At 35.2% G+C, this 23993-nt stretch overlaps 1 protein-coding gene across 1 annotated transcript; it reads left to right on the top strand.

Moving 5' to 3' along the window:
- The first annotated feature begins 36 nt into the window (after positions 1-36).
- Positions 37-22493, top strand: LOC123548603 (uncharacterized). The gene is made up of 3 exons (XM_053524791.1): positions 37-94; positions 15095-15350; positions 17508-22493. The coding sequence occupies exons 1-3, from the start codon at positions 71-73 to the stop codon at positions 19196-19198; spliced, it is 1971 nt and encodes a 656-aa protein (XP_053380766.1). The 5' UTR covers positions 37-70; the 3' UTR covers positions 19199-22493.
- Positions 22494-23993: the final 1500 nt, after the last annotated feature.

The following is a 23993-nucleotide window of genomic DNA, read 5'->3' as shown; positions in this document are numbered from 1 at the left end:
TTGTTGATGTAACAGCCAGTTTTATTTAAAAGTCACGTGATTAAATTGGGAAATTCCTATATGACGTCATATGACATGTATAGAGTCAACAACAGTAAGTTAATCAGTTCCTTTCATTTGTAGATTCTCAATGTTCAAGTTATTCCCAGTCTCAAAACTTTCAGAAAAATGCCTGCATTTAGCATATTTGCATCGACTTTACAGTAGTTTGCCTTTAGTTTTCAACTAGAATAAGATTTAATTAATAACTCTTGTCATTGATCCAATCATTTGTCCTGAATGACCATCCCTGTCCCATCTGGTGTTTCACAGGGGTCCGCCTTTGGGCCCCTGCTCTTTTTAGCTTATATAAATTACCAAAAAAAATCAACTCTAAAATACTCTGCTTTGCAGATAAATCTACCTAGCACTGTCATCTGCAATTGTATCGATTTAACTGTCCAAATAATACAGATAACTCACCAATAGCATATCACTATCTACAAATTTAGCATGTAGTGAAGAATGTTTAGACTTTCATGATATCTAAACTTACAAACACTTAGAACTATTGCTCGCATTCATATCGATTAAATTGTTTGATTTATTTGAATTGATCTTTTATGTCTGAATTTTAAGTTATGTCAAAGAAATATTTAAACCTGTCCGATTCACTTTTTAGCTCACCTGTCACAAAGTGACAAGGTGAACTTTTGTGATCGCGCGGTGTCCGTCGTCCGTGCGTCCGTGCGTGCGTAAACTTTTCGTTGTGACGTCTCTAGAGGTCACATTTTTCATGGGATCTTTATGAAAATGGGTCAGAATGTTCATCTTGGTAAATTCTAGGTCAAGTTCGCAACTGGGTCACGTGCCGTCAAAAACTAGGTCAGTAGGTCTAAAAATAGAAAAACCTTGTGACCTCTCTAGAGGCCATAATTTTCAATGGATCTTCATGAAAATTTGGTCAGAATGTTCACCTTTATGATATCTAGGCCAAGTTTGAAACTGGGGCACATGCGGTCAAAAACTAGGTCAGAAGGTCTAAAAATAGATAAACCTTGTGACCTCTCTAGAGGCCATATATTTCATAAAATCTTCATGAAAATTGGTCAGAATGTTCATCTTGATGATATCTAGGTCAAGTTCGAAACTGGGTCATGTGCCCTCAAAAACTATGTCAGGAGGTCTAAAAATAGAAAAACCTTGTGCCCTCTCTAGAGGCCATATATTTCAAAAGATCTTCATGAAAATTGGTCAGAATGTTCACCTTGATGATATCTAAGTCAAGTGTGAAACTGGGTCACGCTTGGTCAAAAACTAGGTCAGTAGGTCTAAAAATAGAAAAACCTTGTGACCTTTCTAGAGGCCATATATTTCACAAGATCTTCATGAAAATTGGTCAGAATGTTCACCTTGATAATATCTAGGTCAAGTTCGAAACTGGGTCACGTGCCGTCAAAAACTAGGTCAGTAGGTCAAATGATAGAAAAACCTTGTGAACTCTCTTAAGGCCATATTTTTCATGGGATCTATATGAAAGTTGGTCTGAATGTTCATCTTGATGATATCTAGGTCAAGTTTGAAACAGGGTCACGTGCGGTCAAAAACTAGGTCAGTATGTCTAAAACTAGAAAAACCTTGTGACCTCTCTAGAGGCCATATATTTCATGAAATCTTCATGAAAATTGGTCAGAATGTTCACCTTGATGATATCTAAATCAAATTCGAAAGTGGGTCACATGCCGTCAAAAACTAGGTCAGTAGGTCAAATAATAGAAAAACCTTATGACCTCTCTAGAGGCCATATTTTCCATGGGATATGTATGAAAATTGGTCTGAATGTTCATCTTGATGATATCTAGGTCAGGTTCGAAAGTGGGTCATGTGCCTTCAAAAACTAGGTCAGTAGGTCAAAAATAGAAAAACCTTGTGACCTCTCTAAAGGCCATATTTTTCAATGGATCTTCATGAAAGTTGGTCTGAATGTTCATCTTGATGATATCTAGGTCAAGTTCGAAACAGGGTCATGTGCGGTCAAAAACTAGGTCAGTAGGTCTAAAATAGAAAAACCTTGTGACCTCTCTAGAGGCCATACTTGTGAATGGATCTCCATTAAAATTGGTCAGAAAGTTCATCTTGAAGATATCTAGATCAAGTTCGAAAGTGGGTCACGTGCCATCAAAAAGTAGGTCAGTAGGTCAAATAATGAAAAACCGTTGTGACCTCTCTAGAGGCCATATTTTTCATGGGATCTGTATGAAAGTTGGTCTGAATGTTTATCTTGATGATATCTAGGTCAACTTTGAAACTGGGTCAACTCCGATCAAAAACTAGGTCAGTAGGTCTTGAGATAGAAAAACCTTGTGACCTCTCTAGAGGCCATATTTTTCAGTGGATCTTCATGAAAATTGGTGAGAATGTTCACCTTGATGATATCTAGGTCAAGTTTGAAACTGGGTCACGTGCCTTAAAAATCTAGGTCAATAGGTCAAATAATAGAAAAACCTTATGATCTCTCTAGAGACTGTATTTTTCAATGGATCTTCATGAAAATTGGTCAGAATTTTTATCTTGATAATATCTAGGTCAAGTTCAAAACTGGGTCACATGAGCTCAAAAACTAGGTCACTATGTCAAATAATAGAAAAAACGACGTCATACTCAAAACTGGATCATGTGGGAAGAGGTGAGCGATTCAGGACCATCATCATGTAGTGTTTCCTGCAGACTCTAAAAAGGGGCATGGTGCTTCCCTTGAAAAAGGGCACTTTTAATGCGCAGTTTGGCACTGAAAGGGCATTCCTCCAAGTACGCTTGCTGGCATCATTTTACAGACACCATTTTACATGTATACTATTTTCACATTGCATTTTGAGAATCTTTCATATCTCAGATATGGGGTAGATGTTTTGTATTTTGTATTAGATCTATTCCTTAGATAATGTTTACCATACTTTCAAACATTCTTATTTTGTTACCAACATGAAGTGCTGGCTTGCATTTTCAGAGACAGATATCAGGTGATAATTTAATAAGCAACAAGTTTTATTGAACAACTATCAATGCGCAACTTTATTTTGTCAATCATCACGTACCATTTCACCATTGAATTACGTTTAGAGCATAGGCAGTTCGTCAAATCTACATGTAATCAATGACTTTGTACCTATATCGCTGATTAAACCCATTGTTCTTCGTTGTCAGTAAGATTTAGAAGACAAATCTACATGGAAAGTTACATTTTTCTATAGTTTTGTGGCATACGAAAACGAAAGTAGAATGCTACGTAAAAAGTACATGCTGTGAAATTTGCTAGATTAGATCGTCTGCCATTTCTGCGATACATACACTAGTTTGAATCAATGATTGACTATGAATCTGTTTTTTTTTAGTTCACCTGAGGAGTGATCGTGTTTGTAAACAAATCCATTGTATTTTCTATTTTTAGAACTGATAAGACAAAGACCGGGTGGGCCGACGCCGAGCGTCCATGTTTTTTGTAAACAGTGATGTTTTTCTAGCGGCTTAAACTTTCTTAAAACACAAATAATATCAATAATTTTTTGATCAATGGAAAGTGTATAAAACAAGCAATTTATTGATTATTTTTGATTATAAATTCGAAATTAAATGGATTAATTATGAAGGCTTAACTTACAGTGTTTTTTCAAAATGTTTGGAGGATCGCTACGCCGCTATTAAAATCTTATGTCATTTAAAACGGATATTCATTTTAAAAATATATTTAAATGGGAAAATATGAAAATCCTAAGCATTCCAAAACTTTTTTAATTTTTAAAATCCATAAATGAGCGAAAAAGTTATTAAAAATTAAAAATTCAGATCCCATACACAAACGGTGTAAAAACATTTGTTTTACCCACCACCAGATAAACAGGTATTTATGCGTGACGTAATGGCGATCTCTCCTATGCTCAGGTGAGTTTTTCTGATCGCTCAATGTCCGGCGTCAATCGTCCGTCGTCTGTCGTCCGTCGTCTGTCAACATTTAGCTTGTGTATGCGATAGAGGCTGTATTTTTCAATTAATCTTCATGAATATTGGTCAGAATGATAACCTTGATGAAATCTAGGCCAAGTTCGAAAATGGGTCATCTCGGGTCAAAAACTAGGTCACTAGGTCAAATCAAAGAAAAACCTTGTGTATGTGATAGAGGCTGTATTTTTCAACTAATCTTCATGAATATTGGTCAGAATGATAACCTTGATGAAATCTAGGCCGAGTTCGAAAATGGGTCATCTCGGGTCAAAAACTAGGTCACTAGGTCAAATCAAAGAAAAACCTTGTGTATGCGATAAAGGCTGTATTTTTTAATTGATCTTCATGAATATTGGTCAGAATGATTGCCTTGATGAAATCTAGGCCGAGTTTGAAAATGGGTCATCTCGGGTCAAAAACTAGGTCACTAGGTCAAATCAAAGAAAAACCTTGTGTATGCGATAGAGGCTGTATTTTTCAATTATTCTTCATGAATATTGGTCAGAATGATAGCCTTGATGAAATCTAGGCCGAGTTAGGTCATCTCGGATCAAAAACTAGGTCACTAGGTCAAATCAAAGAAAAACCTTGTGTATGCGATAGAGGCTGTATTTTTCAACTAATCTTCATGAATATTGGTCAGAATGATAACCTTGATGAAATCTAGGCCGAGTTCGAAAATGGGTCATCTCGGGTCAAAAACTAGGTCACTAGGTCAAATCAAAGAAAAACCTTGTGTATGCGATAAAGGCTGTATTTTTCAATTATTCTTCATGAATATTGGTCAGAATGATAGCCTTGATGAAATCTAGGCCGAGTTCAAAAATGGGTCATCTCGGATCAAAAACTAGGTCACTAGGTCAAATCAAAGAAAAACCTTGTGTATGCGATAGAGGCTGTATTTTTCAATTGATCTTCATGAATATTGGTCAGAATGATTGCCTTGATGAAATCTAGGCCGAGTTCGAAAATGGGTCATCTCGGGTCAAAAACTAGGTCACTAGGTCAAATCAAAGAAAAACATTGTGTATGCGATAGAGGCTGTATTTTTCAATTATTCTTCATGAATATTGGTCAGAATGATAGCCTTGATGAAATCTAGGCCGAGTTCGAAAATGGGTCATCTCGGATCAAAAACTAGGTCACTAGGTCAAATCAAAGAAAAACCTTGTGTATGCGATAGAGGCTGTATTTTTCAACTGATCTTCATGAAATATAGCCAGAATGATTACCTTGATAAAATCTAGGCCGAGTTCGAAAATGGGTCATCTGGGTCAAAAACTGGTCACTAGGTCAAATCGAAGAAAAACATTGTGTAATGCAATAGAGGATGTAGTTTTCAATTGATCTTCATGAAATTTGGTCAGAGTGATTGCCTTGATGAAATCTAGGTCGAGTTTGAATATGGGTTATCTGAGGTCAAAAACTAGGTCACTAGGTCAAATTAAAGAAAAATCTTGTGTATGCGATAGAGACTGTTTTTTTCAATTGATTTTTATGAAATTTGGTCAGGATGATTGTCTTAATGAAATCTAGGTAGAATTTGAATATGGGTCATCTGAGGTCAAAAACTAGGTCACTTGGTCAGATCAAAGAAAAAACTTGTATATGTGATAGAGGCTGTATTTTTCAATTGATATTCATGAATTTTGGTCAGAATGATTGCCTTGATAAAATCTAGGTCGAGTTTGAACATGGGTCATCTAGGGTCAAAAACTAGGTCATATCATAATCTAAGAAAATGCTTGTTTTATCACAAGAGACCAATTTTTTGGTCCAATCTTAATGAAAATTGGTCAGAATATTTGTTTCCATGAAATCACTAGGTCAAACATGTTTTACACTGTTATGGTGTGTTTCTTAGGTGAGCGACCTAGGGCCAGCTTGGCCCTCTTGTTTTTCTATCTAATCATACAGTATTAAGTAAAATAAACATACATGTGAATACCTATGGTTCATTGCGAATAATAACTCAAAATTTCGGCTTGCTTGAATGCGGCCGTGCACTTTCAACTTAAATTTCGGCCTTATAAATCATTTTGACAAATTATTTACTAAAACAAAACTAGGGCCTTGCATTTTTAGTTTATTCATTTAAATCTCGATCAGGTTTTATAACTTAATCGCTAGGTTATCGGTTATTTACATACCGATGTACATTTTCAAATTTTCAAGATGGACAGTAAATTAATAATAAAATAATACGCAACAAAGTCGTATCTTATTATAAATTTATAAGAAGATACGACTTTGTTGCGTTGAGGTGACGTGGTGGCGACTTCTGCATCGGCGCGTCATGAATGTGCTTTTGAAAGTACTACTTCGTAATTATTAAACAAGACATTTGTCGATTTTAATGAATTTGGTATCATTCTGAAGCTTAAATGTTTATCATAATTATATTATTTTTATAAATGATACCCGTGAAGGAATAAAATATATCTTGTAGATAAAATCAGTGTAAAACATTTTGAGTCTGGTCATTTTTCATGGGTTGGTCGGCGATCGGCAAAGGGCAAACATTCAACATTTTATTTTTAAAGGCCTAATGAGTGCATCAAAATGTGCGACAATCAATCTACATTTTAATTGATTACAACCTTTTAAAATAATTATCCTTTAATCATGTGTTAACTGACCATTTTCAATCATCTCTTCCGTAAAAAGGCTAAATGTAGCTTCTCCGCCGACGTGCTAAAAACAACAAATTTTCATCTACTGTTTCCAATTAAAGAATCATAAAACAGTAATTGATTGCATAATCCTGTCAGTTCTTAATCAGGGTCATTCACGGTTGATGTTGATCAAAGCCGCTAACTGACGGTACAATACACGGAACATGCCCCGCGGACATTGGCTATCCAGGCTGGTTTTGGAAGGGCACTTTTCAAGATAAATACAAAAGCCTGATAAAATAAAAAGGCACATGGCGCAAACGGGCAGCTTGAAGGGCACCTTGCCGGCACTTCAAACGGGGCATGAGGCTGCGCCATGTTAAAAAGGCCAGCAGGAAACACTCATGGTCCTCTTGTTTTCAATAGGGGATCACCTAGTTAATCATATTTTGTTTATTTTCTATAAAAAAAAGAGGGTAGGTAGGTAGGAATCGTTTTCTTTTCTGTTTTTTTTTTAGGCCTAATGTGACTTATCACTTACATGTAATTGTAATTTAATTAATTACAGAGCAGTTTTGGGGTGTAATTGACAATTACATTTCAATTACTTTCCAATTACATGGCACATGCTAATCCAGTTTGTTGTGCAAATAGTATATATAGTATTTATTACCAGTGACACTTCACTTTAACATGCTAATTTGCATTTCATAGCTGTGAAAAATAATAATAGAATATTATGGTAGGTGTTAATCCCTTGGACATAGCTCCTTTGTTCTGATATAATTGTCTTATTAAAACCAACTGGTAGTCTTTGATGATGTTTGTCACTATGTTTTTGGAGAAAATGATCAAATTATGATTTGAAATTGTTATTTGCATCATTATTATTTAGATTTTTATCAGAGCAAAAACTGAAATGCTTAGCATATCATTTTTTATCTGTGATAAAATTTGTTGTATACAAACAACATAGAATTTGACATCACAGTTCTAACAAGATAAAAAATATAATTATTGTAGTCATTATGAGTATTATACAGTTTTAATGACACAGTTATTCTAGGATGGCTTAGTAAATATGAATGTTTTACAACTTATTTTCAATGTGGTCTTTGGATAACATGTAGTGTCAAGAATAAAAAAATTAAATATATGTTTAAAATGTAAATGATTAAATACTGAAGTATACTAGTTAAATTAGAAACATATTGCAGAACCATGATCATATAAACTTCAGAGAAATTCAGACCTCAGAGAAATACCTGACTTTACATGCATCATTCTTCGCTAACCGAATTCTGCTTGACAATGTATCAACTATTAATTTGGGCTGACTTTTAGCTCTTTTTGCAATAATATTAAAGACTGTGTGATGATTTCCTGCAAACACACATTTTACTTTGAGCTTAAATTCAATTTTGAAATAATTGAAATCAGTTTACAGGTGAATTATTATGTATATGTAGTACAAAGTAAAAGAACTTTGCTACAGTGTTCATGTAAGAAGTACCACATTTGGTATTGTAATTGAATGTAATTAATTACAATTTGCTATGTAATTGTAATTTAATTAATTACATTGTTAAATTTGATATAATGGTAATCAGGGCTTTTTTTCCACTATAAATCTACCTTCTGTAAAAGGAGGTAATCCCAATGCAAGAAAGTATGTTTTTTTCCCAAAGTTGAATTTAAATTCCCAAATTATTATACCTTTTAGGGTTTTTGCTGTTTTAAGATAGTTTTGCTGATTTTTATGTATATTTAAGTAAATTATAATACTGCTGAACAATTACTGAAATGCAATTCATTAATATTTCACACAAAAACACATTTATGTAGATTTTGGTAATTTGCAAACTGTCCCAATTAAGACAATTCCCGAGAGCATTTTCCCAATTCCACCGGTGTCGGTGGCATTCCCAAATTGATGAAAAAAAGGCCTGGTAATTGTAATTTAATTGGACATTTCTCAATGTAACTGTAATTTAATTAATTACATTTTAAAGTAATTGACCCCAGGTCTGGAAGCAGAATAAACAACCGTTTTGATTATCTCTGAAATGGGTGATCTGACTATTGGTTGAATGGCCGCCTCTGCTTTTTTTCATCAAAGTCAATCAAAATTCAAAATCACATTATTCCTATAGATGAAAGTGTGTGTTTCACTCTTCAAAATGGTACCAAATTTGTGTGGTTTTATCTAAAAAAAACTGTGAGGTATGCTCAAAAATATTCTACTTTGAAGAATTCAAGAGTGCTAAAATCCAAGTCAGGAAACATGGTTGCAAGAGTTATCTACTCATTGAACTCAAACTCATTAGATTAGATCCACCTTCTTTTGTCTAAGAATTGCTAAGTGATAATTCTATAACTGGATAATTAAATATTGTATACTTTCCTACATTTAGAGAGATTCATATTTTATTTTCAAGTGATCAATCTGCTATTGGCGAGTTGATCCTAACAGAACAAGCCTTCTCCGGTGAATGAAAAGTTAATAGAAAGTTAATGGAGCTATTCACAGCAGCAGTTCGCTGTTCATTCGCCGCATCCAGTTAATGATTGGCGATCAAACTTCTTTTTTAACATTCTATTCACCGCAGACTCCAGTGTTCGCTTCTTATTCACCGCAGGACTTGGTATTTTAAATATTGTATCATTAATTCACTTTCTATTCACCGGAGAAACTTGAATTTCATGATTTGTAAATAAAATAGCTGCACCTGTTTTGGCCGCAAAATGGTTTGTACACAGGCATCAGTATCGGACCTGGGACAAAAATATGTTTGTTTTCATCCTAAATGAGTTCAAAATGAAAAATATGTAGTGAAGTATGAGCCCCCTTCAAAATATACATATGTCTACTGGTAGACAGGCAGCAGATTTATGTGAATAGCATGGTATCAGCTACAGTAAGTGCTTTTTTAATTGTCTATAATATACACAAAGCATGTCAAAAGTAACATGTGATATTTTTTTTCAATTCATTTGATTCATGTAATTTTAAACAGATGCAGACTTATTTTTGACGTCAGTTTCCATGACTTTGGTTTTTTGTGCATGCGAATATATAGAGGTTTCCAGCTAATTTACTAGCTTATCGTCGAGCCCACTTGCGTTGAGCTCGAGATAGTCACCACTTTTAGCGGTTTGGTGTATGTGTGTCCGTGTGTCCGTGCGTCCCATATTTATCCGGACCATAATTTTGACATGCATGGACTAATCTTGTTTATATTTTGCGTGAATGTTAACCTCAATGATAAGGTGTGTCATGCGCAAACCCCATGTTCCTATCTCAAAGGTCAAGGCCACAGTTGGAGGTCAAAGGTCAAATTGAAGTTTGTCCGGAGCATTTCTTCTTCATGCATGATGGGATTTTGATGTATTTTGGCATGAATGTTCACTATTATGTGACGGAGTGTCATGCGCAAGAATCAGGTCCCTAGGTTCAAGGTCAAGGTCACACTTGACAGACCTACAGCCCTACAAGATGAAAGCTTTCTGCAGACATGCAGCTCGTAGCTCATTCACCGCAGACTGTTCACAGTTCATTCATGGCAGACTTCGCAGCTCATTCACTGCAGACAGTTCGCAGATCATTCACCGCAGAATGTTCGCAGCTCATTCACCGCAGACTGTTCGCAGCTCATTCACCACAGTCATTCACCGCAGACCTCATTTGCATGTGAAAAGTTAATGAAAAGTTAATGGTCCCAACTTCATTCACTTTCTATTAACTAATCATTCACCAACCATTCACCGCATCCATTCACCACAGACCATTTTATTCTGTAAGGGGACTACTACGTTCTGTTGGACGTTTTAATTTGGGACAGCTAGTATGATAACTTCTGACTGTTGCTGTTCAGAGGGATGGCAACTATAAAAAATCAGATCATAAAATAAAATAAGTCATCCCATTGAGTTAAAGGCTGCCCTCCAAACTGACCTCAAAATGTTAGATTAGAGTTGGAGTGGGATATGGAATTCAACCGCTCCAAATGAAGAAAACATCCTATTCCCACACTACTACCTCCATGGAGTCCGTAACTTGAATCAGTCACCTTGGCCAAATATGTTGGCGTTGATAAATAAGATATTTCTATCATGTGACGCCCACAACAATAGGTCAACAAAGAAAGCAAATCAAATGTTAGCTTGGGTTTCTGTTGCTACCAGACACTTGATAGACCCCAGCTGGAATATGACTTCTGAACTGTGGTCACTTAAGTCACCCTTTACCCAAACCCTCATATTAAGACCAGATAGAGAGTGTTCAGAGACAGGCAGCTAGTTGGATTAAGGCTGACTACCATCAAACCTCCAGTGTCACAGGCATTCTACATATGCAATCTCTCATTATATATCTTCATTGACTAAGTCTGCTATCTTGTCTTAAACTTTAGTAATCAGGTAATCATATATCCATTGGTGTTGAGCCTCAGATAGTCTGGCTACTGACTAGATAATCTATTTTTTTTTAAATAATTCTGAAAAAAAAAATTCTGACTTCATCAATCTTGGCTTTGATTATGTATGTTTTGAGAAGAAAAGGGACATAATTATACAAAATTTGAATAACCTCAGTAGTTATCTCCTTTGAACAAACACAGACTAAGCCTCAGATACAGTGTGCCTTTAAAAAAAATTTTCACATGTTCGTAAAATATCATAAACTATTAAGTTTTGAGGTAAAATTGATCATTGTGATATGGCTTATTTATAGGGTTTATGTCACCTTAAGGTAGTTTTGCATGTTAGATCGAAGTTATTTCTAGATACAATATTATTATAATAATACACAATTTGATTAAAAAAAAGTCAGTCAATAAAAGAGATAGGACAGTGTGCTTGATTTTTTATGCCCCCAGCATCTACTGATGCGGGAGGCATATAGTGATCGTCCTGTCCGTCCATCCATCTGTTCGTTCGTTCGTCCGTCCGTACGAGGTTAACAAAATGAGACCGTTTCGTCTAGCATTACTACCCCTTACTAGAATGACTTGATACTAATGCAGATGTAACCTGTGACCATTCCTCATCTTCAGACATCACCTTACCTCAGTTTGACCTTGACCTTGACCTCATTTTGGACTTAGGTTGCTTTATATGGGCCATCTCTGGTAAACCAAATGGGATCGTTTCGTCTAGCATCAATACCGCTTACAAGAATGAATTGATACTAATACAGATATAACCTGTGACCATTCCTAATCTTCAAACATCACCTGACCTCAGTTTGACCTTGACCTCATTTTGGACTTAGGTTGCTTTATATGGGCCATCTCTTGATTAACCAAATGGGACTGTTTTGTCTAGCATTAATACAGCTTTCAAGAATGAATTGATACTAATACAGATGTAACCTGTGACCATTCCTCATCTTCAAACATCACCTGACCTTAGTTTGACCTTGACCTCGTTGTATCGACAAGGATGCCACCGGGGGCATCAAGCGTTTATTGAACGCAGCTCCTTGTTTATAGACATATTTCAAGACTGCATGAAGCAGTGAACTTCAAATCAAGTTTTCATAATCTATAGGAAAAATCACCTTTTTGATGACCCTTTAATACAGAAAAATTTCAAAAGTGTAGATTTTAATGAATCTTCTCACAGTAGTAATTTTAAATAAATGTAGGTTTTTGTATTATTTTTGAGACATTTAAATTCCAATTTGATTTTTTTTTTGACAAGTTTTGGATTTATTTCACATGTCAATATTTTTGTCCATATATTTAATCTTTAAAAAGATACAGTACATAATTATGTTTCTGTTGTTTATAATCCGAGTGAGTTAACATGGTAGTTGCCATTTATTTGTGATTTGATTTACTCTTAGGTATGTGCCAGCTTTATTCTGTTTCAGGGATAAATGACATTACCCAACATTCAGAACCAGTAAGTTACGTGTATAGAGGATATTACATCAAATGTCTTTTCATATTGAATTTATTAAATAGAGGATAATTGTTGGTTTCGGTGTAATATCATGTTATAATTTCACCGAGTGGGCACCAAAAGTGATATTTTCACGAGTGGCGCAGCCACGAGTGAAAATAACAACTTTTGGTGTTCACGAGTGAAATTACCGTGATATTACATCGATACCAACAATTTTTCTGTTTATTTTATGTCTTAAACTTTACTTTTGTTGTGTTTATTTCAATAAAATGTCGAAATTTGCGGGAAATTTTATCAGGAAGTATCGCAAAGACGACGTCATTTTAACGACGTCATCGTCATATTGTTTCCGGCTTTCATTACGCTAGGTTAACTTTTTGACGTTAATCCGGGTATCAGATTTGATAATTTTCACTGAGTAGCCAGTGAGTTTATCAGGATATAATTCACCGTTATATTTGGATAAACCACCGAAAAACATAAAATAAATGAGTTGAATAAAATACGATGCTCTGCTGAACATTTTATCAAATTTATTCAACGAGTTTAATAAATTCAATGTGGAAAGACACAAATGTAATATTCTTTTTATCTCATGTAAGCTTTTCCTGTTGAAACTTCAAAATTTCTTCTTTCTTCACCTATTATTAACCAAGTAAATTCAACCAACGTCTATGGCACACCAGTTGTCCCAGTGATTTTACCCAGGTTCACGGTTGAAAAACTAGGATTAATGATCGATAAACTAGGTTTTTCGAACGTAAAACCAGGCTAATCAAATATTAACCACTATTTTCAAGTGAAAACATAAGATAACGGGCGTAAACCATAGTTTATGCTCATGAACCCAGGTTTACGTTAGATAAACTAGGTTTCTCAATTGAACTATGAATTTCGGTTGTTATCCTAAGTTCACGAGCGTGAACCTATATTTACGGGCATAATCCTGGGTTCACAAGCATAAACCACAGCTTACAAATGTGACCCTATAAATGACCGTGAACTTGGGTTTACTACAGTGAACATAGGATAATGACCGAAAATCATAGTTTTGTTCGAGAAACCTAGTAATGTAAACCTAGGTTCACGTTTGTAAACTGTGGTTCATGCTCGTAAACCCAAGTTTATGGTCGTAAACATAGGTTCTTGCTCGTAAACATAGGTTCACGTCCGTAAACTATGGTTCACTGCAAGCCAGTTATCCAATAATTATGTTCTTGGTCGAAAAACTATGATTATCAATGCTAACCTATATTTTCGAGCAAAAACATAGGATAACGGGCGCAAACCTTAGTTAAATACACTCTTGAACCCATGTTTACGTTTCATGAACTAGGTTTTTTCGATTGAGCAAGAATCTATGTTTACCCAGGTTCAGGAACATGAACAATAGTTTACGAACATGAACCTATGTTTACGACCAAAAATCATAGTTTTGTTCGAAAAACCTAGTTTCTCAAACGTAAACCTAGGTTCACACACGTATACCCAAGTTCACGTCCGTAAACATAGGTTCACACCTGAAATTCATAGTTGATTTTATAATCCTTAAATATATTGACTGTAAACCATGGTTTACGTTTGATAAACTAGGTTTCTCAATTGAACCATGAATTTCGGCCGTGATCCTATGTTTATTGTCGTTATCCTATGTTTACGCTCATGAACCCCGGTTCACGTTCGTAAACCATAGTTTATGAACGTGAACTTATGTTTATGACCGTGAAATTGAGTTTACAAGCATGAACCTATGTTTACGAGTTGAACTATGGTTTACGGCGTTATCCTATGTTTTCGCTCAAAAATATAGATTAGTATTCGAAAAACCTGGTTTACCGATCATTAATTTTAGTATTTCGACCGTGAACCTGGGTTTACGTAATTATTGGACAATTGGTGTGCCATAAACATCTCCTATAAATAAACGACGTCAAAGCTTTTAAAAATTATTACACTAGTCTATTAAAGTATTATCAAATTTATGTCATGGCTTTATTTCACTTCCACTGAACGTCAAACATGTGATAAATGTATGTACATAATAATGCAAAATCAATGAGATGTAAATTACTGTAATGATATATAATGAGTATGATATTTGGTGTAATGTGTATATATGTCATGATTATAGATTATGAATAACGAAAGCAATTAAAATAGTGAAGACTGAAGAGGCTCCAAATCCAGGAGCTTTCCTGATTCTTTAACATGCCAGGTGTAAAGCACTATACATGTGACTTTTATTCAAATGTTAGATATTTTAGTTGGAGGAATGAAGGCTCAAACTCATAACCCCTGGTATCATAGTCAAACAGTGTTACCACTAGACAACTTGACGTCTGCTCTGAACTATCACTCTGTCCTACACACACGGTGACATTCTTTTATTTTGGTGAGGGTAATAGAAATTTTAGACTTTGATAGCTTGAAGTGAATATAAAAATGGTGTTACCCATATATTATACCATGAAGAACAGTCCATCTGCTAGATATTTAAACTTGTTTCTTGGTTTCACTTGAAGAAGAAGAAAACCAATTATATTTCCAACATAAAAAAATATGCATATAAATGTGTTTTTTTCTTTCCTCAGGTTATACCAGTAATAATAATGGAGACAGGCCCCTCTACAGCCAGCATGAAGGAAACAAACATCTCCACATTCGTGTTCCTTGACTTCGAAAGCACCAGTTTACTGGACAGAAAATGCCGTATAACAGAACTGTGTCTCTTGGCTGTGAACAGAGTGGACATGAATGAAGCTGGAAATTTCCCAAGAGTAACAAACAAACTGACGCTGTGTCTCGACCCACAGACACCTATCTCCATGACATCTAGTAATATCACTGGTCAGTGCACAACAATATTTTTATGCTTGATATGTTGGAAATATCAAGGTGTTTATGTATATAATGTATTGAATAGGCTTTAGAAATATTTATACAGTGTATTAGATTCTTTCGAAGTACATGTAACAGATATTTCACTCAGTTGTTGCTTTTAGCATGATTTCTGATAGAGATGGAAGTATGTCAGATGTGCTTTAATAAATTTTAAATTAATAGTAAGAAAAAGAAGCTAAAAACAGTATCTTATACTTTTTTAGCTTCGCTCATCAATCAGTTTGTAACACCAGTGTTAGTGGAGTTTGTTTTGGGGCCGAACTTCGACCCCATTCTCCGCACAAAAAAATGTTTTTGCCCCCCATTTTTTTGGACAAAATTTCCCCTCCAAATTTTTTAGCTTTTGTGATCGCGCATCGTCCGTCCGTCCGTGCGTGTGTCCGTGCGTAAACTTTTGCTTGTGACCACTCTAGATGTCACATTTTTCATAGGATCTTTATGAAAGGTGGTCAGAATGTTCACCTTGATGATATCTAGGTCAAGTTCGAAACTGGGTCACGTGTGGTCAAAAACTAGGTCAGTAGTTCTAAAAATAGAAAAACCTTGTGACCTCTCTAGAGACCATATATTTCACAAAATCTTCATGAAAAGTGGTCAGAATGTTCACCTTGATGATATCTAGGTCAAGTTCGAAAGTGGGTCACGTGCCCTCAAGAACTAGGTCAGTAGGTCTAAAAATAGAAAAAACCTTGTGACCTCTCTAGAGGCCATATTTTATGGGATCTTGTAAAAGTTGGTCGAATGTTATCTTGATGATATTAGGTCAATTTCGAAATGGGTCACTGCCATCAAAAAGTAGGTCAATAGGTCTAAAATGAAAAAACCTTGTGACCTCTCTAGAGGTCATACTTGAATGGATCTTATGAAATTGGTCAGAATGTTCACCATGATGATATCTATGGTCAATTTGAAACTGGGTCACGTGCTTCAAAAACTAGGTCAGTAGGTCAAAAAATAAAAAAAACCTTGTGACCTCTCTAGAGGCCATACTTTTCATGGGATCTGTATGAAAGTTGATCTGAATGTTCATCTTGATGATATCTAGGTCAAGTTCGAAACTGAGTCAACTGCGGTCAAAAACTAGGTCAGTAGGTCTAAAAATAGAAAACCCTTGTGACCTCTCTAGAGGCCATACTTGTGAATGAATCTTCATAAAAATTTGTCAGAATGTTCATCTTGATGATATCTAGGTCAAGTTCGAAAGTGGGTCACGTGCCCTCAAAAGGTAGGTCAGTAGGTCAAATAATGAAAAAACCTTGTGACCTCTCTAGTGGCCATATTTTTCATGGGATCTATATGAAAGTTGGTCTGAATGTTTATCTTGATGATATAAGGGTCAATTTTGAAACTGGGTTACGTGCCATCAAAAACTAGGCCAGTAGGTCAAATAATAAAAAAATCTTCTGACCTCTCTAGAGGCCATACTTTTAATGGGATCTGTATGAAAGTTGGTCAGAATGTACACCTTGATGATATCTAGGTCAAGTTTGAAACTGGGTCAACTGCGGTCAAAAACTAGGTCAGTAGGTCTAAAATTAGAAAAATCTTTTGACCTCTCTAGAGGCCATATTTTTCAATGGGTCTTCATGAAAATTTGTCTGAATGTTCACCTTGATGATATGTAACATGCGGTCAAAAGCTAGGCCAGTAGGTATAAAAATAGAAAAACCTTGTGACCTCTCTAGAGGCCGTATTTTTCATGAGATCTTCATGAAAATTAGTGTGAATGTTCACCTTGATTATATCTAGGTCAAGTTCAAAACAGGGTCACATACCTTTGAAAACTAGGTCAATAGGTCAAATAATAGAAAAATCTTTTGACCTCACTAGAGGCCATATTTTTCAATGGATCTTCATGAAAATTGGTCAGAATTTTTATCTTGATGATATCTAGGTCAAGTTCAAAACTGGGTCACATGAGCTCAAAAACTAGGTCACTATGTCAAATAATAGAAAAAAAGATGTCATACTCAAAACTGGGTCATGTGGGAACAGGTGAGCGATTCAGGACCATCATGGTCCTCTTGTTTACATCTTCCTACCTGAACTGTCACCATAGTACAAACTTTATATAAATTTTTAACCTTTCTTTCATTCTTTCAGGTTTATACAACGACAGTTTAGAAAACCAGAAAGCCCTCACTGAGGAAACAGTTGCACTTATCAACTCTTTCTTGAATCATCTCAGTAAACCAGTCTGCTTGTTGGCCCACAATGGAAACCGATTTGATTTTCCATTGCTTGTATCAGAACTTAAAAGAATCAACCAATCACTTGACAGTTTACTTCTATGTGCAGACACTTTAGAAGCCTTTAGGTCATTGGATGGCTTGCCAGCAAAGTATGATCCATTGTCCAATCAGAATACAGGAAAGAAATATCAAAATTCACCAAATAAAAGTCAGGTCACTCCTGCAAAATCTGCAAATTCAAGTACAAATTCTCTTTTGAAGAGAAAGGGAACGCAAGATTTAGATGCTTTAAATGACCAGTCACCAAAAGTAAGCAAACAACATCCTTCTGGAGACATGAAACTTTCTGCAGAGAAAGTTAAGAAAAAGCTTAATTTTGAAAAAGTTGCAAGTGATATTGAGAATGATACTGAGCAGACAAATGATGCATATGTTAATAATAATGCCACTGCAAACAAGGGAGAAATAGTTGAAGAGTTTTCAGCAAGTTTAGAAGATGAGGACTATCTCTTTGCACTTGAAAATGCTGAGAAAGAGCTTTGTAAAGAAACTCTGGTATTTGGTAAATCTGAAAATGAACATGTCACTGAAAAGTTTTGTAATGACACTAAGCACCAAAATGAAGATAAAAATTCTACAAGTTCATCAGTCAGTAATCCTGCAGGTTGTGCAACACTTTCTGAACCATGCTGTATAGCTAATGGCACTGGTTACTATGTCAGGCAAAATACCAATGAAAGTCTAACAATGGAGTCAGGTGATTCTCTATTGAAACGTTTCAAGACGAATGGTAATGATACAGCTGCCTCAGCTGAATCTGTGAATCAAAGTACAAGTTCTGCTATCTGTGTAAGCAGGACTGTTAACCATTTAAAAGACACTGTATCCACAAATGGAACAAAAACCCAAGTGTCCTGTACTAAAACAAATTTTGTTGTCACACTGAGACCAAACCAAAATTCACCATTACCTGTTCAAATAAGTGATTCTATTCCAAGGAATAATTCAACTAAAGCAACAGAAGCAGCTTGTAATTCTTCAGAACCAGTATCATCTACTTCAGATATGCGGGATTCTTCAAACTCTGAGTCAAAATCTGTTTCAACAGCCAATGAACTAAATTCATCAAAATCAGAATCCACTCATTTTTCATTAGCAAATGCATCAGGCTCTTCAAAATCAGTATCAGTGCCATTCTCAGCAGCAGATGAAGCATCTTCTTCAAAATCAGGATCAACATTAGTGTCACATACAGATGTATCAGGCTCTTTAAAGTCTGGTCTTAAGTCAGATTCAGCTAAAACCACACATAATTCTTCAATATCAGGAGCTACACCAATCCCAGCAGCAAATACATTAAGTTCCTTAAAATCAAAACCAGTTTCAGGAGCAGATACACAAAATGGATCTCCAAATTTCCAAAGACAGTCATACAAACTAGGGGAAGTATATCTGCGGAAATTTGGAAGCCGACCCCCTCAGTCACATAAAGCTGAAGACGACTGTATTACTATGTTGAAGATTGCAAAGTTTTCCCCAGGCTTTATGGAATGGGTAGATAAAAATGCAATATTGCTTTCTACAATACCGTCACCATTTTGATCGGTGTTGTAGATTGAAAAGTGTTCTAGAGATGCAATCTCTTACCAGTATTTCATTCTGATATTCCTTCACCATTTTGATCTATATAGTTGTTTTATTTTCATAGTGTATTTAGTATTTTTTTTTTATATTTACTATGTTATGAACTTGTTTATGATGGAGAAAGCAAGCTATATTTATACAAGAGTTTACATGTTTTATGACCTGACTTTGGTCTGCAATTTTTAAATTATACTGTCTAAGAATAATTAAAAAATGATTTAACCAATGTGAAGCAAAAATATTTTCATCTTTTGTTTGTTTGTCATAGTTAAACCTTGCTAATAATTCTCAGGTTTTAAATATGAAATTGATGGATAAAATACAGTATTGGCTTACCATTTTTGATATTGCAAAGTGTTCTCTAGTCTTTATACAATTAGTGGATATTATCATATGTACCATTTTGACAGTTGTTAAAGATGATTTTTTTTCTTTATAGCATGTTTAGCATGTTTTTTCTTAATACATGTAGCATATAATTAGTATTGTTTATCATATATTTGATATTTTATAAACTTGTTAAATCTGAATGCAAGATTTTACTTGTTTTCTGCCCTTATTTTGGTCTACCTTTAACTTTTAACTTATACAAAAAATTGTTTTAAAACAAATTTTGTTGTTGTTTCAAAATTAATTTTTGTAATATTTTCACCTTTTACGCAAGTCATACATTTTTGCATACAGAAACAAAATGTGACCAACTTATTTTTATATTTTCACATCAGCCTATCATCCTCACATTTTGTATATATCATCTGTTTGAATGTAAACAGCTCTATGACATGCTTTACATCAAGCTTATTCTTCTGCTTGCTGATATTAGCATCATTTTTATCTTTTTGATTTTACATATCAATGTCATGCAATATGTAATGATGTATTGCAAGGTACACTGTTTTTTTGTGCCCCCACTCCCATGAGTGGTGGGAGCATATAGATTTGGTCTTGTCTGTCCGTCCGTCTGAAGTAGTAAAAATGCACATTTTCACCTTGTGACCCGCCTAGCTCAAAAAGTATTTTATATAAATTGATGAAAACTTGCATGAGTCTTTATCATGATATAAACTTGCACACCTTGTATTTTTTGGCTGGTTCCACCCCATATTTTTAAAGTTATGGCCCCTGAAATAGTAAAAAATGCACATTTTCACCTAATGACATGCCTAGCTCAAAAATTATTTGATGTAAACTCATTAAACCTTGTTTGAGTCTTTATCATGATGTGACCTTGCACACTTGGCATTCTTCTTGAGAATCTTAGCGCTTATTACAGAGTTATGGCCTTGAAATAGCCAAAATAGTGGATTTTTTTGTTTGTGATGCTCATAGCTCAAAAAGTGTATGGCCTAGAATAATGAATCATTTTTATAAAATGTTTGTTGAGGCTATACCCCCTTAAGACTGCAAACATTTGAATTATTGCCCCTTATTTGTGACAAATGTACCAGTGGGGGCACACCCTGTGTCCTACAGACACATTCTAGTTTAAATGGTTATTTGTTTTTAGCTCACCTGTCACAAAGTGACAAGGTGAGCTTTTGTGATCGCGCAGTGTCCGTCGTCCGTCTGTTAGTCCGTCCGTAAACTTTTGCTTGTGACCATCCTAGAGGTCACATTTTTCATGGGGTCTTTATGAAAATTGGTCAGAATGTTCACCTTGATGATACCTAGGTCAGGTTCGACACTGGGTCACGTGCGATCAAAAACTAGGTCAGTAGTTCTAAAAATAGAAAAACCTTGTGACCTCTCTAGAGGCCATATTTTTCATAAGATCTTCATGAAAATTGGTCAGAATGTTTACCTTGATGATATCTAGGTCAAGTTTGAAACTGGGTCACATGCCCTCAAAAACTAGGTCAGTAGGTCAAATTATAGAAAAACCTTGTGACCTCTCTAGAGGCCATATTTTTCATGGGATCTGTATGAAAATTGGTCTGAATGTTCATCTTGATGATATCTATGTCATGTTTGAAACTGGGTCACGTGCAGTCAAAAACTAGGTCAGTAGGTCTAAAAATAGAAAAACCTTGTGGCCTCTCTAGAGGCCATATTTTTCATTGGATCTGTATGAAAGTTGGTCTGAATGTTCATCTTGATGATATCTAGGTCAAGTTTGAAACTGGGTCACATGCAGTCAAAAACTAGGTCAGTAGGTCTAAAAATAGAAAAACCTTGTGACCTCTCTAGAGGCCATACTTCTGAATGGATCTTCATGAAAATTTGTCAGAATGTTCACATTGATGATATCTAGATCAAGTTCAAAAGCGGGTCACGTTCCTCAATATCTAGGTCAGTAGGTCAAATAATAAAAAAACCTTATGACCTCTCTAGAGGCCATATTTTTCATGGGATCTGTATGAAAGTTAGTCTGATTGTTTATCTTGATGGTATCTAGGTCAAGTTAGAAACTGGGTCAACTGCGATCAAAAACCAGGTCAGTATTTCTAAAAATAGAAAAACCTCTCTAGAGGCCATACTTTTGAATGGATCTTCATGAAAATTGGTCAGCATGTTCACCTTAATGATATCTAGGTCAAGTTTGAAACTGGGTCACATGCCATCAATAACTAGGTCAGTAGGTCAAATAATTAAAAAACCTTGTGACTTCTCTAGAGGCCGTATTTTTCTTGGGATCTCTATGAAAGATGGTCTGAATGTTCATCTTGGTGATATCTAGATCAAGTTTGAACTGGGTCAGCTGTGGTCAAAAACTAGGTCAGTATGTCTAAAAATAGAAAAACCTTGTGACCTCTCTAGAGGCCATACTTTCGAATGGATCTTCATGAAAATTGGTCAGAATGTTCACTTGATGATATCTAGGTCAAGTTTGAAACTCGGTCACGTGCTGTCAATAACTAGGTCAGTAGGTCAAATAATAAAAAACCTTGTGACCTCTCTAGAGACCATATTTTTCAATGGATCTTTATGAAAATTTTTCAGAATTTTTATCTTGATGATATCTAGGTCAGGTTCAAAACAGGGTCACATGAGCTCAAAAACTAGGACACTATGTCAAATAATAGAAAAAAACAACGTCATACACAGTTCAAAACTGGGTTATTTGGGGACAGGTGAGCGATTTAGGACCATCATGGTCCTCTTGTTCCATTTGTTTTTCATTAGGAGCATTTAGCCTAGATCAGTTTCATGTGCTTTATTGTGTATTATAGAATATTTGTTTCTTTAGCTATTAGATATTTGTTATTTTTAACTTTAGTAGATATACTTAAAATAAAATGAAAAATGGGTCAAACTGGTATTTATGTTTTCAGATTAACTTAAAATTGTGATGCATGTTTGCATTTTTCTCAGCAATTACTGAATGGATTTGATTCAAACTTTAAATAAGTGCTCCATATTATTAGCCACATGTTATGACACATAGTGCATTACTCTTGCTGAAATATTCAATGAACTACCGGTATGTCACCTTTATAGTTAATGCTTCGGTACACTTTCATGCTTTCTCTGTTATCACTAAATACATTTGACTAAGATTTACACTATTGTCCAATATCGTCATCCACATTAAACACCAGCTTCCTCAGATATGCCCTATTTCACTCTCCAGCATCAAAATAGTTGAGCATGTTGTATCCAGTGACTGCGCTGGAAAAAAGCATATTATGCCATTATTCTTTTGTCCTTCAACATTTCCATTAGTATTTCAGCTAAGCTTTCAAACTTTACACAATGACTAAGTACAACTTAAGGAAAATACATTTTGTGTTTTTGGCCAGTGGCTAGAATTGAGCAAAACTTCTTAGAAAGCTTCGCTCCCCAAAGATGTGTGTATTTCTTCATGTTCCAGTCAGGTGATTTTTCACCGAGTAATTACCCTTTGATTATTCAACATTAGTATACTATAATTATACAACTATAGTATCATTTCTTGTCAGCAGTAATCCTCAGCAACCACTTGCTGGAATTCATCAAAACTTCATAGGAAGCTTTACTCTTAAGAGTAGATGGACATATCTTCATGTTCCAGTTGGATGATTTTTCACTAAGTTATTGCCTGTCATTATTCAACATAAGTATACTATAGCCGACATATTCCTCTGCAACCACTAGCTGGAATTCAGTGAAAATCCATAGGAATCTTCATTCTCAAGAGGAGATGCATATTTTATCTTCATATTCTTGTCCGATGATTTTTACTGAGTTATTGTCCTTTGATTATTCAGCTTGAGTATTTTATAGCACCTTTCTTGTCATCAACCAATCATTGTATTTCATTGAAACTTTATAGGAAGATTCACTCTTAATAAACCATGTGCATATTTTGTTCATGTGGAGGTTGGTTTTTCACTGAGTTATTGCCCTTTGGTTATTCAGCATTAGTAAACTATTGCATCATCCTTATTCCTCAGCAACACTTGGCTGATATTTAGCAAAACTTCATAGGAATCTCCACTCCCAAGAGGTGATATCACATCTCTTATATATGCTTTTTCTCAAGTACTTGGAAGAGTTCTCATTAAGAAACTTCATTGGAAGCATCACGAGCTATGTGCCCAGGGTTCAGTCTGTAACCTTTCTATACACGAATGAACACTTTACTATGGCACAAATATGACCAGAACTAAATAGCTTGTTCCTGATAAGGCAAAGATCTCTGGCTGAAATGCCAAGGTCACAGAGGTCAGAGATTTTACTTTACCTTTCCGTTATCTAGTCTCTAACTTCTGTACACACAAATAGACATTAGTACAGTCAGCACTAACATTGACACTGTCACAAGGTGATGTGT

The sequence above is a fragment of the Mercenaria mercenaria genome, chromosome 15 (genome assembly GCF_021730395.1).
Source record: "Mercenaria mercenaria strain notata chromosome 15, MADL_Memer_1, whole genome shotgun sequence".
Taxonomy (NCBI): Eukaryota; Metazoa; Mollusca; class Bivalvia; order Venerida; family Veneridae; genus Mercenaria; species Mercenaria mercenaria.
This window is presented reverse-complemented; position numbering and strand designations above follow the sequence as displayed.

Bases quoted from the DNA above. Each gene is read 5' to 3' on its own strand.
- LOC123548603 (XM_053524791.1), top strand. From the start codon at position 71: ATGACATGTATAGAGTCAACAACA. The intron at 95-15,094 runs GTAAGTTAATCA...TTCTTTCCTCAG, and splicing joins CATGTATAGAGTCAACAACA to GTTATACCAGTAATAATAAT. The intron at 15,351-17,507 runs GTCAGTGCACAA...TCATTCTTTCAG, and splicing joins GACATCTAGTAATATCACTG to GTTTATACAACGACAGTTTA.